At 40.3% G+C, this 16274-nt stretch overlaps 1 protein-coding gene across 15 annotated transcripts in view; it reads right to left on the bottom strand.

Moving 5' to 3' along the window:
- LOC101023797 (cytochrome P450 20A1) overlaps positions 1 to 16274 on the bottom strand; it is a 67492-nt gene that overhangs the window by 9043 nt on the left and 42175 nt on the right. For 12 of the 15 annotated variants that reach the window (XM_009182825.3, XM_031651465.1, XM_017946812.3 and 9 more), the window contains 4 exons: positions 11213 to 11333; positions 6730 to 6841; positions 4315 to 4379; positions 115 to 204 (listed from right to left, as the gene is read on the bottom strand). In XM_009182825.3, coding sequence (XP_009181089.2) covers positions 115 to 204; positions 4315 to 4379; positions 6730 to 6841; positions 11213 to 11333 — 388 coding nt within the window. The remainder of the gene's footprint in view (positions 1 to 114; positions 205 to 4314; positions 4380 to 6729; positions 6842 to 11212; positions 11334 to 16274) is intronic. The other 3 variants (XR_635705.3, XR_001893531.3, XM_017946813.2) reach the window with 2 other exon arrangements.

The raw sequence follows: 16274 nt of genomic DNA, 5'->3' as shown, positions 1-16274 counted from the left end.
AACTTAAAGTACAATAATAATGATAAAATTACACTTTAATCATATAGATTGCCCATTCTCATCAACAGGGATCATCAAAATTCTAAGAAGAGAGTCTGGCATTCTATTATTCACCTCAACTCTGGACACTCCCGTGTGCCTGAGAATCCAAGTGAGGAAAAAGTTTTCATTACCAATTCATCATCAAACCGATCTGGATCAAACCTAAAAAGAAAATTTGAGGTTAATCACAATATAACTCCACTGGCATTTTACATGTTGACACTGAAAGAACACAAGTATGTAATAAAGTTAAAAATTGACTGAAAATAGAAAGTGCTCTTACATTATATTTAAATGTCACTTATTTTTATGTTCTCAAATTATTTAACATATATTTAGTCTATCACTGTTTCTTACTATATTTTCTTTTTTGAGACAGGGTCTCGCTCTGTCACCGAGGCTGGAGTGCAATGCTGCAATCAAGGCTCATTGCAGCCTCAACCTCTTGGACTTAAACTATTCTTCTACCTCAGCTTCCTGAGTAGCTGTGACTATAAGCACATGCCACCAGGCCCAGCTACTTTTAACAGTTTTTTGTACAGTCTCCCTATGTTGCCCAGGCTGGTCCTGAACTCCTAGGCTCAAGTGATCCTCCTGCTTCGATCTCTCAAAGTGCTGGGATTATAGGTGTGTGAGCCACTGCGACTAGCACTTTATTATTTCTCTCTTTTTTTTTCTTTTTTAGAGACGGAGTCTCGTTCTGTCACCAGGCTGGAGTGCAGTGGCACAATCTCGGCTCACTGTAACCACCACATCCTAGGTTCAAGCGATTCTCCTGTCTCAGACTTCCAAGTAGCTAGGACTACAGGCGCACACCATCACGTGCAGCTAATTTTTGTATTTTTAGTAGAGACAGGGTTTCACCATGTTGCCAGGATGGTCTCGATCTCTTGACCTCATGATCCACCTGCCTCGGCCTCCCAAAGTGCTGGGATTATGGGCACGAGTCATGGCGCCCAGCCTACTTAATTTCTAAATAATAGATGCAAAATATATTTCTCGAGAATACCAAGGTATAAAATAGTTACACGAGTTTATATTATTTTGTGAAATGTAAGGATAAATCATAGAAAATCATATAATGAATATTTAAATACATTTAAGACCTGTTACATGAGACCACCTTATCAATATGTAAGAAATTTTATATTGCCTCTTCAACTGAAATTTATGTCTTAAAATTGGAGGCTCCAGCCTTAAAATTGTATTTATCAATTATATTACTTCTAGATTAATAGGTGAGAAAGGCTGGACATAGTGGTTCACACCTATAATCCTAGTACTTTGGGACTCCAAGGTGGACCACTTGAGCCCAGGAGTTCGAGACAGGCCTGGGCAACATAGCGAGACCTCATTTCTATTAAAAATTTTTAAAATGCTGGGCACAGTGGCTCAAGGCTGTAATCCCAGCACTTTGGGAAGCCGAGGCAGGTGGACCACGAGGTCAAAAGATTGAGACCATCCTGGCAACACGGTGAAACCTCGTCTCTACTAAAAATACAAAAATTAGCTGGGTGTGGTGGCACATGTCTGTAGTCTCAGCTACTTGGGAGGCTGAGGCGGGAGAATCACTTGAACCTGGGAGGCAGAGGTTGCAGTGCGCTGAGATTGCGCCACTGCATTCCAGCCTGGCAACAGATTGAGATTCCAACTAAAAAAAAAAAAAAAAAACTGTACGACACTTCTTTTAAGCCACTGAATTCTAGGAGGTATCTGGATTAAAGCAAATGAAAAACATACTCTATATATGTGTCATTATTATCATTTTTTTTTTTATTTTTTTGAGATGGAGGTTCATTCTTGCTGCCCAGGCTGGGGAGAAATGGCATGATCTCGGCTCACCACAACCTCCACCTCTCCTGCCTCAGCCTCCCGAGTAGCTGGGATTACAGGCATGAGCCACCATGCCTGGCTAATTTTGTATTTTTAGTAGAGATGGGGTTTCTCCATGTTGGTCAGGCTGGTCTGGAACTCCAGACCTCAGGTGATCTGCCCGCCTCAGCCTCCCAAAGTGCTGGGATTACAGGCTACCGCGCCCAGCCCATTATTTTTCATAGATGGCGTCTTGCTTATTGCAAGACCAGTCTGGCAACAGAGCGAGACTCTGTCTCAAAAAAAAAAAATAAATAAATAAATAAATAAATAAATAAAATTCGCCAGGCGGGATAGTATATACCTATAGTTCCAGTTACTCTGGAGGGTGAGGTAGGAGCACTGCTTGAGCCTAGGAGGTTGAGGCTGCAGTGAGCCCGTGTTTACACCACTGCACTCCATCCTGGGCGACAGAGCAAGATCCTGCCTCAGAAGAAAAAATAAAGTAAGGGAAATGAAGGGCCTAAGAAACATTTTTTGTTGTATAGAATTTTACTCTGTAAAGTCGTTGAAGAAACGCATATATTAAAAACAAAACAACCCACGTACCACAGAACAAAAAAATTCCTCGCAAAAACAAGTATTCTTAAATGACTTAAATTCTGAATTTTTTTTTTTTTTTTTTTTTGAGGCGGAGTCTTGCTCTGTCGCCCAGGCTGGAGTGCAGTGGCCGGATCTCGGCTCACTGCAAGCTCCGCCTCCCGGGTTCACGCCATTCTCCTGCCTCAGCCTCCCGAGTAGCTGGGACTACAGGCGCCCGCCACCTCGCCCGGCTAGTTTTTTGTATTTTTTAGTAGAGACGGGGTTTCACTGTGTTAGCCAGGATGGTCTCGATCTCCTGACCTCGTGATCCGCCCGTCTCGGCCTCCCAAAGTGCTGGGATTACAGGCTTGAGCCACCGCGCCCGGCCAATTCTGAATTTTTAAAAAAGGGAAATTCTTGGGAGCTAAGGTATGAGGACGCAAAGGCATAAGAATGATATAATGGAATTTAGGGACTTGGGGGAAAGGGTGGGGTTATGAGGGATAAAAGACTACACATTGGGTACAGTGTATACTGCTTGGTTGACGGGTGCACCAAAATCTCAGAAATCACCACCAAATAACTTATTCATGTAACCAAATACCACCTGTTCCCCAAAAGCCTATTGAAATAAAAAATAAATTTAAAAAAAAGCAAAAAGAGAAGCAATAAAAATAAAGAATAGAAAAACGCACTGGAACACAAAAAAGGCCGGGTACAGTGGCTCACGCCTGTAATCCTAGCACTTTGGGAGGCTGAAGTGGGCAGATCACGAGGTCAGGAGATCGAGGCCATCCTGGCTAACATGATGAAACCCCGTCTCTACTAAAACTACAAAAATATTAGCCGGGCATGGTGGCGGGCGCCTGTAGTCCCAAGTACTTGGGAGGCTGAGGCAGGAGAATTGTTTGAACCTGGGAGGCGGAGCTTGCAGTGACACTAGATTGCACCACCGCAATCTAGCCTGGATGACAGAGATTCCATCTCAAAAAAAAAAAAAAAGAAATTTTTTTTTTTTTTTGAGATGGAGTCTTGCGTCTTGCTCTTGTTGCCCAGGCTGGAATGCAATGGCACAATCTTGGCTCACTGCAACCTCTGCCTTCCAGGTTCAAGTGATTCTCCTGCCTCAGCCTCCTGAGTAGCTGACATTACATTACAGGCATGTGCCACCACACCCGGCTAATTTTTGTATTTTTAGTAGAGACGGGGTTTCGCCATGTTAGCCAGGCTGGTCTTGAACTCACGACCTTGTGATCTGCCTGCCTCGGCCTCCCAAAGTGCTGGGATTACAGGCGTGAGCCACAGTGCCTGGCCTGCTTTCATTTTCTTAAAACAGATGCTAATTACTTTTCACTTACTATAAAAGTGGTAATAAAAGAGACAAAGAGTAGCAAATAGCAGATTCACATAAGAGAAAAAGCAGTGAACAGAAGATAATGGTGATGCAGTTCAGGCTTGGTGGTTCATGCCTGTAATCCCACCACTTTGGGAGGCAGAGGAGGGAGGATGGCTTGAGCTCAGGAATTCAAGACCAGCCCGGGCAACATGGTGAAACCCATCTCTACAAAAAGTATGAAAATTAACCAGGTGTGGTGGCGCACGCCTGTGGTCCTAGCTACTTAGGTGGCTGACACAGAAGGATGGCTTGAGTCAGAGAGGTCAAAGCTGCAGTGAGAAGTGATTGCACTACTACATTCCAGCCTGGGTGACAGAGTGAGACCCTGTCTCAAAAGAAAGAGAAGAAAAGGGGATTCACTGTTTTTCTTTTGTTGTATCATTGCTACATACTGAATTTTCTCCTCAAAACTTAGGAAAGGAATGCAAAACGTGCAAACCCAAAAACTGACAGTCACAAAGACAATGACAAATATTTCATACTTGTGTGGAGATGGCCAAGTATTAGGATCCTGAAGTACCACACCAAGGGCATAAAGGACGAGGGTCTGTGAAAAAAAAAAATCCAATTAGTCAAGGACTAACAGAGGTAAAATGACTCCTAGAAAGTCAACTTATTCCAAACTTCTTTTAATATAGATAGTGAATACGAAATAATAATTTAAAATAATGGAAGAAATCGGCCGGGTGCGGTGGCTCACACCTGTAATCCCAGCACTTTGTGAGGCTGAGGCGGGTGGATCACGAGGTCAGGAGATCGAGACCATCCTCGCTCACACGGTGAAACCCCATCTCTGCTAAAAATACAAAAAAGTAGCCAGGCGTGGTGGTGGGCACCTGCAGTCCCAGCTACTACTCGGGAGGCTGAGGCAGGGGAATGGTGTGAACCTGGGAGGCAGAGCTTGCAGTGAGCCCAGATTGCACCACTGCACTCCAGCCTGGGAGACAGAGTGAGACTCCATCTCAAAAAATAAATAAATAAATAAAATTTAAAAAAATAATAATGGAAGAAACCACAAGTGATTATTTTGGTAATCTTACAATGAGGAAGGCCTCCCTAAGCATGTCACAAAATCTAGAAACCATAAAGGAATAACAGACTTAACTATATGAAAATTTAAAATCTACATCCAGTTAAAAAACAATAAAAAAAGAATGTAAGCAACAATAAGTTATTTGCTATATAACTGACAGTTTGTATAGTATACAAAAATATATATAAGCTCACTAGAAAAATCAATGAAAGTTATAAAGACCAGAATTCACAAAAGAAAAATACAAACTGTTAATATATGTATGAAAATTTGTTCGATTTCTCCAATGATCAGAGAAAAGCAAGATTCATAAAATATACATAAGACTCAAATTCAGAGGTGGTGAGGATTTGGAAAGAAAAAACATTCTCATACATTGTTGCTAAAAGTATAAAATGGCTTTCAGAGAACATTTTAAAATTAACATACACATGGCCCAGTGTAGCGGCTAATGCCTATAATCTCACCACTTTGGGAGGCTGAGGCAGGAGGATCACTTGAGCCTAGGAGTTCGATATCAGCCTGGGCAACATAGTGAGACTCCGTCTTTATAAAAAACAAAAAAAATTTAGTCCAGCTACTTGGGAAGCTGAGGTGGGAGGATCACTTAAGCCTCGAAGGTTGAGGCTGCAATAGCACCACTGTACTCCAGCCTAGGTAAAAGAGCAAGACCCTGTCTAAAAATAATAATAACTGAACATACACATGGACTTTCACACAAAAACTCCATGTCTAAGACTACTCAACACCTGTACCAGTATATAATAAAAAAAAATGTCAATCATAATTTCCATTAGCGGGGGCTGCTTAAATAAATCATGCTGGACGGGCATGGTGGCTCATGCCTGTTATCCCAGCACGTTGAGAGGTGGAGGCGGGTGGATCACTTGAGGCCAGGAGTTTGAGACCAGCCTGGCCAACATGGTGAAACCCCATCTCTACTAAAAATACAAAAATTAGCCAGGCCTTGTAGTGCAAGCCTGTAATCCCAGCTACGCAGGAGGCTGAGGCAGGAGAATCACTTGAACTCGGGAGGCGGAGGTTGCAGTGAGCCAAGATTGCACCATGTACTCCAGGCTGGGTGACACAGTGATATTCTGTCTCAAAAAATCAAATTAAAACATAAATTATGGTACAGTCACACTATGGAATATTATGCAGCCATTAATAATGAGTCGAATCTGTATCAAGTGCTAGGTGTACTAATAGCCATAATACACTCAATTAAGAAGAAAATTAAAGAACATTATAGGAAGAGTAACTTTTCACATATAAATTCTGTTTAATACATATGTATATGTGTGTTTCTATAAACATATACACAGAAATAGGTCTATAGAAATACATACTAAACTGCTAACAGTAGTACCTTTTGGGAAGAAAGACTTTTATGTTGTTTGAACTTTAAAACAAGCACATATTATTTTGTAACTAAAATAATTGTGTCTTTTATTTAATAACGGGTAGCATTTATTTGCCACTTTAAACAAATTTAAAATACACACCAGGCGGGGTGCAGTGGCTCATGCATATAATCCCAGCACTGTGGGAGGCCAAGGTTGGCAGATCACCTGAGGTCAGGAGTTCAAGACCAGCTTGGCCAACATGCCAAACCCCATCTCTACTAAAAATACAAAATTAGCTGGGCGTGGTGCGGGCGCCTGTAATCCCCACTACTAGGGAGGCTGAGACAGGAGAATCCCTTGAACCTGGGAGGTGGAGGTTGCAGTGAGCCAAGATTGCACCATTGCATTCCAGCCTGGGTGACAAGAGCGAAACTCCATCTAAAATATATATATATATACACACACACCAAAAGAGTTGAGAATAGTTGAATGAATTAAACATATTAAATATTTTCTACCTCTCTAGGAATAATAAATTGGTCAATTTTTCCTTCAATATCTTGAAGCTGGGCAGAAACTGGAGTCAGTTTAGCAGTTCGAACAGTTTCACAAAGCACATGCTGACAATATCTGTTTTAAAAAAATTTTTTTGGAAGATGTTTATTTTAGGAGGCAGTTAGAAATGTACATACATTTAAAAAACGTTCTTCAACAACTGCTCAAACATTCCTAACTTGAAATAGTCCCATCATAATTCTTATCTGCTTAAAGATATGTTATATATTAGAAGTATATAAAAACTTATTAAAAATTTTATAAATTTTAAAATAAATACATTTTTATAAGATTTGTTATTAATCTGCATATAACTCTAGGTAGATAAAGATTTCAACACATAAAAACACTTTTAAAAGTACCAGAAGAAAACTCAAAATGTTTCTATAATTTTTTTAAAGTTTATTTTTAGCATGAAGCTGACAGAAAATTATAAAGAATAATACAAATAACCTAACTAGAGAAACATTTTGTTTACATATTTCTAAAGATAACTAGGAAAAATATTTTCAGTAAAGATATCCTTAATGTATAAAACCTCTTTAAAAGTAATTAAAAAATCCAACAACCCCATAGAAACAGGGACAGAGAATACAAAAAGCAATTCACAAAAACATACAAATGGCCTGAAGACATGAAATGATACTCAACTTAATTAACAACTTGAAGACTGCCAATCATAGTGTTTTTTTTTTTTTTTTTTTTGCTTGCCAGATTGACAAAGATGAAAAAGAATGACAGCAGATATTACTAGAAAAAGATGGAGAAAAAGACATTCTCATATCCAATTGGTGGAAGTATAAAGTGGTACACCTCAAGTGTACATCACAATGAGAAGAATGAAAACTAAAATGTATTCCAATTTTGCTATGAGTTAGTTCACTTAAATACTTTATATACAGGATCTTATCGAATCCTTACAAGAAACCCATGGGTGCTATTATTATTCTAATTTTACAGATTAAAATCAGAGGCAGTTATTTAAGATCACATAGCAGGTAAGTTGTGTTGACAGGATTCAAATCTTAACCACTGACCTACTGCATACATCCTTCAACTAGAAGCTCACTTCTAGGACCTTATTATACAGAAATATTTGAAAATATTAGCAAAGATGTAAGCACAGAAGTGTTAATTGTTTGTAACATCAAAAACAACAAAATCAAAACGGGAAACATTCTTCCTTCCTCTCCTCTGTACAAATATTTATTGCATACCTGCTACATGTGAAGCACTGTGCTAGATACTGAGCTACAACAACAAACAAGAGATACACCATCAAAGGGGTTCAGATTCTAGTTGGCAGTGGGGAGGCAGAGTGGATAGGACATAAAGGATGAACAATTAAACAAGCATAGCGCATGTTATGACAAAGGAAGTTCAGGGTATTACTGGAATATAAGGCAGGAACAGCTACTCTAGGTAAAGGGTTTCGTAGAGAAATAAACACAGGCCGGGCCGGGAGCAGTGTCTCACATCTGTAATCCCAGCATTTTGGGAGCCAGAGGCAGGTGGATCACTTGAGGCCAGGAGTTCGAGACTAGCCTGGCCAACATGGTAAAACCCCGTGTCTACTAAAAATACAAAAATTAGCTAGGTGTGGTAGTGCACGCCTGTAATTCCAACTACTTGGAAGGCTGCGGCATGAGAATCGTTTCAACCCAGGAGGTGGAGGGTGCAGTGAGCTAAAATTGCGCCACTGCAAACCTGCCTGGGTGACAGAGAGATACTGCATCTCAAAAAAAAAAAAAAAAAAGGAGAGAGAGAGAAAGAGAGAAATAAACACAGGCTGAAATCTGCAAAACAACAACATAAAAAAGAAAAAAAACCACTCAAACCACCCACAATAAAAAAAAACCCCACCCCAAAACCAAAACCCAACACCTGGACTTAACTAAAGGAGAGACAAAAAGAGAATCTATACAGAGGAACAGTTTGTGCAAAAGCCAGGACAGGAGGTAAGAAACAAAAGACTTTGAGTACAGCTAAACTGAAAGCTATGAAGAGGCACAAGTGAGGATAAGGTGAGTACACAAGGCCCAGCTTTTGAAATGCTTCGTGAGCTATATTAGAGAGTTTAAACTTTAAAAAATTATTTATTTCCTTATTTATTTTTAAGAGACAGGTTCTTGCTCTGTTGCCCAGACTGGAGTGCAGTGACACTCTATCATGCTGCAGCCTCAAGCTCCGAAGCTCAAGCGATCCTCTCACCTCAGCCTCCCTAGTAGTTGTAACCACAGGTACATACCTTTATGTCTGTTTAATTTTTAAATATTTTGTAGAGACAGGCTCCCTCTATGTTGCCCTGAATGGTCTCAAACTCCTGGGCTCAAGCAATCCTCCAGCCTCAGCCTCCCAAATTGCTGGGATTATAAGCATGAGTCACTGCACCCAGCCCAATTGTTACCGGCTTACGGGCACACATTTACAAAGGAACTTCACCTTCGACTTCATACACTTCTATATAATAAAAACTTCAAAAGGCAACTAGTATTACTTTAAAAAAAGTAGTTACATTCAATGTAATAAATAAAACTTCCAACATTTAAAAGCCTCCCAGTTCTTTCCAGTGGTTATCTTGTTTTCTTTTTTTTCTTTTTTTGAGAGAGGGTCTCACTGTTACCAGGATGGAGTGTAGTGGTGTGATCATGGCTCACTGCAGCCTGGACTTCCTGGGCTCAGGTTATTCTCCTGTATCAGCCTCCTGAGTAGCTGGGACAATAGGCATGCACCACCATCCCTAGCTAATTTTTTGTATCTTTTTTTTTAGAGATGAGGTTTTGCCAGGTTGCTCTGGCTAGTCTTGCACTCTCGGGCTCTGGTGAGCCTCTCACCTTCGCCTCCCAAATTGGTGGGATTACAGGTGTGGGCCACTGTGCCCAGCCACTCTATCTTCTCTATAGTTGATTTTATGCTCCAAGGTAGGGTTGCTTGCTACCCAGTCTCAGACTTCTAACCCCAAAGCAGTCACAGTTGCAATTTAAAACAAAAATTAATTAAGGTATGGTTATATGCAATAAAATTAACCCATTTTACCTGTACAGTTTGAATTTTAGTAATTGTATACAATTGTGTAACTACAATCACAAGTAATATATAAGACAGTTTCATTTTCTTTCTTTTTTTTTTTTGAGAAGTAGTCTCGCTCTTTCGCCCAGGCTGCAGTGCAGTGGCGCGATCTCGGCTCACTGCAAGCTCCGCCTCCTGGGTTCATGCCATTCTGCGGCCTCAGCCTCCCGAGTAGCTGGGACTACAGGCGCCCGCCACCGTGCCCGGCTAATGTTTTGTATTTTTAGTAGAGACGGGGTTCCACCATGTTAGCCAGGATGGTCTCGATCTCCTGACTCGTGATCCACCCTCCTCGGCCTCCCAAAGTGCTGGGATTATAGGCGTGAGCCACTGCGCCCGGCCGACAGTTTCATTTTCTTCATGCCCCTTTGTAGTTGATCCTGTCCCCATTCCTAACCCCCAACAGAATGCTTTTTATTACCATAATTTGCCTTTTCTAGAATTTCACACAAATGAAATCATACAGTAGCCGTATTTTATGTTTCACTCTTTCACTTAAATCACTAAGATTTATCTGTGTTGTTGTGTGTATTAATATGGTGTTCCTTTTTATTACTTGGTAGTATTCTATGGTATGGTAATACCACAATTTGTTTATCTATTTACCAGTTGAACATTTGAACTACTTCCAATTTTGGGCTATTTTGAATAATACTGCTATGAATATATGCAAACAGGTCTTTATGTAGTCATGTTTTCATTTATCTTGGAATGAAATTCCAAAGAGTGGAATTGCTGGGTCATATAAGTGTATGTTGAACTTTTTAAGAGCCTACTATATTGTTTTCTATTGTTTTCTTTTCTTTCGAGACAGGGTCTCGCTCTGTAACCCAGGCTGGAGTGCAGTGATGCAATCACTGTAGCCTCAACCTCCTGAGCTCAGGCGATCCTCCCACCTAAGCCTCTTGAGTAGCTTGGACTACAGGCGTGTCCCAGCACACCTGGCTGATATTTTGTATTTTTAGTACAGATGGGTTTTTGCCGTGTTGCCCAAGCTGGTCTTGAACTACTGGGCTTAAGTGATCCGCCTGCCTTGGCCTCCCAAAGTGCTGGGATTACAGGTGTAAGCCACCACATCTGGTCAAGCCTACTAAATTATTATCTAATGTTGCTGTACTGTTTTTTATTACCATCAACAAAGTATGAGTGTCATACTTGCTTGACTTCACTAGTACTATTTAACAGGCTAAGTTAAACATTTCCCACACAACCTTATGATTTTAAAAAGCAGATTCATTTACCTAATAAAATCTACGTATAAATACTTGAAGTCCTATAAAAATATATGGCTTTCCTAAATAGCAACAATAGCTTTAAATTAGATAAACCAGTTCAAATTTACCTTTTAATAATCTCCTCTTTTTATTGTGTCCTTACCTGAGCTGCTCAATTTTCTCTGGAGTAATAGGACCATTTCCAAAAACTTGGTTTATCTCTTCATATAATTTTTTTTGAACTTCTTCAGAGGTGGTTAAAAAACAGATTGCCCAGGTACACACTAGGTGAAACATTATATGAATAACAATGAAAATCGCTAACTCGTGGCTTGGGTATAGAATAAGAAAAAAACTAATTATTTAGAGTGGTGTTTTTATATTTGCTTTTTTTCTCCTATGATATAGAAGATAACATAAGTGGTACCAAAAAGTAAAATTATTCACAGGGTTTGTATTTCACTGAATGGAACATCAATATTTACGGATTGCCCTCCAACAGACATAGTGCAATCTGGATGCCTTCTTTCTTAAAACTGGTAAGTAACCGGAGCCAATTAATTTTACCTTAGGTAAAATAGTTATGATAATAAATAAATTTCATATCTGTAGGAGTGCTCAATGTTGGTTATTGCAATTGATTATCGGATGCACTCAATCTTATTAAGTTGATTTATCAGTTCACTTAGGAGCACTAATGAAATGATTCAGACAAATCAAGCTAGCAGATTTATCAATAAATCAATATTCTAACATATTTACCTGTGATGGTAAATACACTGGCTCAAAATTTGTGACTGGTTACTGCTTAGAATAGTTCTCAACCAGACATGGTGGCTCACACCTGTAATCCCAGCACTTTGGGAGGGATTGCGCAGAGGGGATCACTTTGGGAGGGGATCTGAAGCTGGGGGATTGCTTGGGCTCAGGAGTTCAAGACTAGTCTGGGCAACATGGCAAAACCCCATCTCTACAAAAAACTCAAAAATCAGCTGGGTGTGGTGGTGTGTGCCTGTAGTCCTAGCTACTTGGGAGGCTGAGATGGGATGATTGCTGGAGCCCAGGGGTTGAGGCTGCAGTGAGCTGTGATCATGCCACTGCACTCCACCCTGGGAAACCAAGTGAGACCCTGTCTCAAACAAACAAACAAACAAACAAACAAACAACAACAAAAAAACAGTGGTTCTCAAAAACTACCTGGGAGATGGCTGATGCTATAACCTCACATTCACAAATTCTGGTTCAGTAGGTTTATGGTAATGTCCAAACATCTGTACTTTTAACAAGTAGAATATCACATTTATCTCAATTAACAAATGGGAAGATGAATGGCTCATGGCTTACTTTAGCTTAAACTTGTTTATGGATTATATTCATTGAGGAAATGAAAATGTAAAGAAATTACATGTTGAGAAAAAACCAGAAGAAATGAAAATGTAAAGAAATTACATGTTGGAAAAAAAACAGAGGAAAAAGAGTAACTATAATTTCTGTAGTAATACACTGGGATTATAACTATTAAAAGAATGGAACCTTCTGAACATATATACTACCTCTTTCCTTAGAATATGTTTGAGGTGACACCATCTGTAGCTCTATTGTTCCTGTGTCAAATACTTCTTAATATCCTTCTAGTAACTTGTACTTCACTTACCAATGATCTCTTTCCTGAGCTAAGGGTTAACTTAATCTCAAAGTTAATTTATAAAAAAAGTTTTCCTGATACACCTTATTACCCATATTGTTATCATTAAAATCAGTAGTTACCTGGTACTCAATTACTCTGATTAGTTTTTTTATATCTAGAGTTCACAAAAAATATGAGTGACTGCCTGTCCTTAACTTTTCCCTACATATGCCTCTTCATCATTACGGCTTCTGAGTGAACTATAGAATTTCTTTTTTTTTTTTTTTTTTTTGAGACGGAGTCTCGCTCTGTCGCCCAGGCTGGAATGCAGTGGCCGGATCTCAGCTCACTGCAAGCTCCGCCTCCCAGGTTCAGGCCATTCTCCTGCCTCAGCCTCCCAAGTAGCTGGGACTACAGGCGCCCGCCACCATGCCCGGCTAATTTTTTGTATTTTTAGTAGAGACGGGGCTTCACCATGTTAGCCAGGATGGTCTCGATCTCCTGATCTCCTGATCTGCCCGTTTCGGCCTCCCAAAGTGCTGGGATTACAGGCTTGAGCCACCGCGCCTGGCCTCGAACTATAGAATTTCTATTTTACAAGTGATGTGAAAACTTGTGCAGTGTACAATATGTGTGTCACACAATTTTACAACATAGAGTAATATACAACTGAAGGATTCACCACAACGATTTGCATACAGTGGTCATTCATGTACTCTGCTTGACTATATTATCACTTAAAATTAATATAACAGGCCAGGCGCGGTGGCTGATGCCTGTAATCCCAGCATTTTGGGAGGCTGAGGCGGGCAGATCATGAGGTCAAGAGAACGAGACCATCCTGGCCAACATGGTGAAACCCCATCTCTACTAAAAATACAAAAAATTAGCTGGGTGTGGTGGTGGGCACCTATAGTCCCAGCTACTTGGGAGGCTGAGGCAGGAGAATCGCTTGAACCTGGGAGGCAGATGTTGCAGTGAGCCGAGATTACACCACTGCATTCTAGCCTGGGCGACAGAGCGAGACTCCGCCTCAAAAAAAAAAAAAAAAAAATCTCACATTGACTTTTGGTTTGTGGGTTTTTTTTTTTTTTTAGATAGGGTCACACTCTGTCACCTAGGCTGGAGTGCAGTGGCAGTGATCGCGGCTCACTTGAGGCCTTGATCTCCTGGCTAAAGTGATCCCACCTCAAGCTTCCCAAGTAGCTGGGACTACAGGAACATGCCACCACGCACAGCTAATTACAATTTTTTTTTTTTGGTAAAGATCAAGTCCCACTACATTGCCCAGCCTGTCACAACGATGGCTGAAAATAGCTTTAAAATGTGATTTTAAGCCACTTAATGTGCTTTAAATGCAATACTGAATCAGACAAAATTTCATAGCTCAGAGATAACTTGGAGGTCATCTGGAGCTAAACTCGTATTTTAGAAAAGGAGGAAAATGGAGAGATATGAATCTTGCCCAAGGCTAATAAGGGGCAGAGTAAGGAGTAAGAACTTATTAAGGTTTCTTGTTTATCTACTCTCAAAAACTTCAGAGGAGCCTTAAAAAACCACCAACCTACATCCAAATACATAGCAATTCTCCTAAAATCTCCCTAAAAACTGAAAATAAGATTAACATATTAATTCAACCTTGGAAATAGTCACTTTTCTTGGTGTCCAGAGCACAAGTGATTTAGATTTTTAAAGGTCTTTAGCAAAGACATATTTAATGTAATACGTTTTAAAAACAAGGATTTTAAATCTATCTTTATATTAATTTTTTTTAAGCTGGGGTCTTGTTTTATTGCCCAAGTTAGGCGAACTCCTGGGGCTCACACAATCCTACCACCTCAGCCTCCAACGTAGCTGGGACAAATGTGCACCACTGGACCAAACAAGTAGGCATTTTTTTTAAAAAGTTGAATAAGGCAGGATGTGGTGGCTCACGCCTGTAATCCTAACACCCTGGGAGGCCGAGACGGGCGGAGCACCTGAGGTCAGTTCAAGACCAGCTTGGCCAACATGGTTTCTACTTAAAATATGAAAATTAGCCAAGCATAGTTGTGGGCGCCTGTAATCCCACCTACTCAGGGGGCTAAGGCAGGAGAATCTATTGAATCGAGGAGGTGGAGGTTGCAGTGGCCTGAGATAGCGCAATTGCACTCCAGCCTGGGTGACAAGAGTGAAACTCCGTCTCAAAAAAAAAAAAAAAAGAAAAAGGTTGAATACATTATTTTTTGACATATGCTTACCTAAATTCAATTTAATCATCTATAGTATCTGGACATTTCTGTATGCCAAAGAAGAAAACTTTATGGGAAGTTTACATTTGTATCATTTTAAAGAAAGTTTCTTTAAACATTAAGGGATATAAATGAAATCCTTCAAGTGAACATAAATTTTCTAAAATTTAAATTCATGTCCTAATACTTCCTTTTGTTTTTTGGGTTTTTTTTTTTTTTTTTTTGAGACAGAGCATAGCTCTGTCACCCAGGCTGGAGTGCAGTGGTGTGATCTCAGCTCATTGCAACCTCTGCCTCCAGGGTTCAAGTGATTCTCTTGCCTCAGCCTCCTGAGTAGCTGAGATTACAGGCACATGCCACCATACCCGGCTACTTTTTGTATTTTTAGTAGAGATGGGGTTTCAACATGTTGGTCAGGCTGGTCTCGAACTCCTGATCTTGTGATCCGCCCACCTCAGCCTCTCAAAGTTCTGGGATTACAGGCATGAGTCACCATGCCTGGCCTCCTTTTGTTTTTTGACAGGGTCTCACTCTGTCACCCAGGCTGCAGTCCAGTGGTGTGATCACGGCTCACTGCAACCTCAACCACCTGGGCTTAAGTGATCCTCCCACCTTAGCCTTCCTTACATAACTGGGATTACAGGTGTGTGCCACCAGGCCTGGCTAATTTTTGAATTTTTTATAGAGATAGGGTTCCACTGTGTTGCCCAGGCTGGTCCCAAATTTCTGGGCTCCAGTGATTCATCCACCTCGGCCTCCCAGAGTGCTGGCATTATGGCTGTGAGCCACCTTGCCTGGCCCCCTAATACTTTAAGTATTTTTATCTTAGTACATTTTTATGCCTACAGAAGTATTTTTATAAATATTGTATAAATAAATGGTACTCTACCAATCTAAAAACCAAGTGAGGAAACTTAGAAACATATCAAGTATTTTACAATTTTACATAGAAATCACCTTCAATTCCAATGAGAGGAGTTCTTTTAAATCGTGATTTCTGTGGCCTATATACTCTTGTTGGTAGACCTTAATAATAGCAGACTAGCTTGGAGTCAAAGTGGAAAGCAGCAGCAGGAAATGAAAAGCTCACTGTTCTGGTTGGAAAGGTGTCAACAGCAGTTTTCATTTTAAAGGCACTAACTAGAATTCACAATCCATAAAATGTGTCAAGAAATTTATGGCAATTTTCAGAGGTGACTTTAAGCACTTGGGGTTAAGAAAAAAAGCACCTATGTGAGTCAGCCCTTTAAAACAAGACTGAAAAAGAGGGAAAAATTTTAAAGAAGTCCTCTAAACAGTGTTTTATTTTTGTTTGTTTTGAGACAGTCTTGCTCTGTTGCGCAGGCTGGAATGCAATAGTGCGATCA

This window comes from Papio anubis, chromosome 10 (assembly GCF_008728515.1).
Source record: "Papio anubis isolate 15944 chromosome 10, Panubis1.0, whole genome shotgun sequence".
Taxonomy (NCBI): domain Eukaryota; kingdom Metazoa; phylum Chordata; class Mammalia; order Primates; family Cercopithecidae; genus Papio; species Papio anubis.
This window is presented reverse-complemented; position numbering and strand designations above follow the sequence as displayed.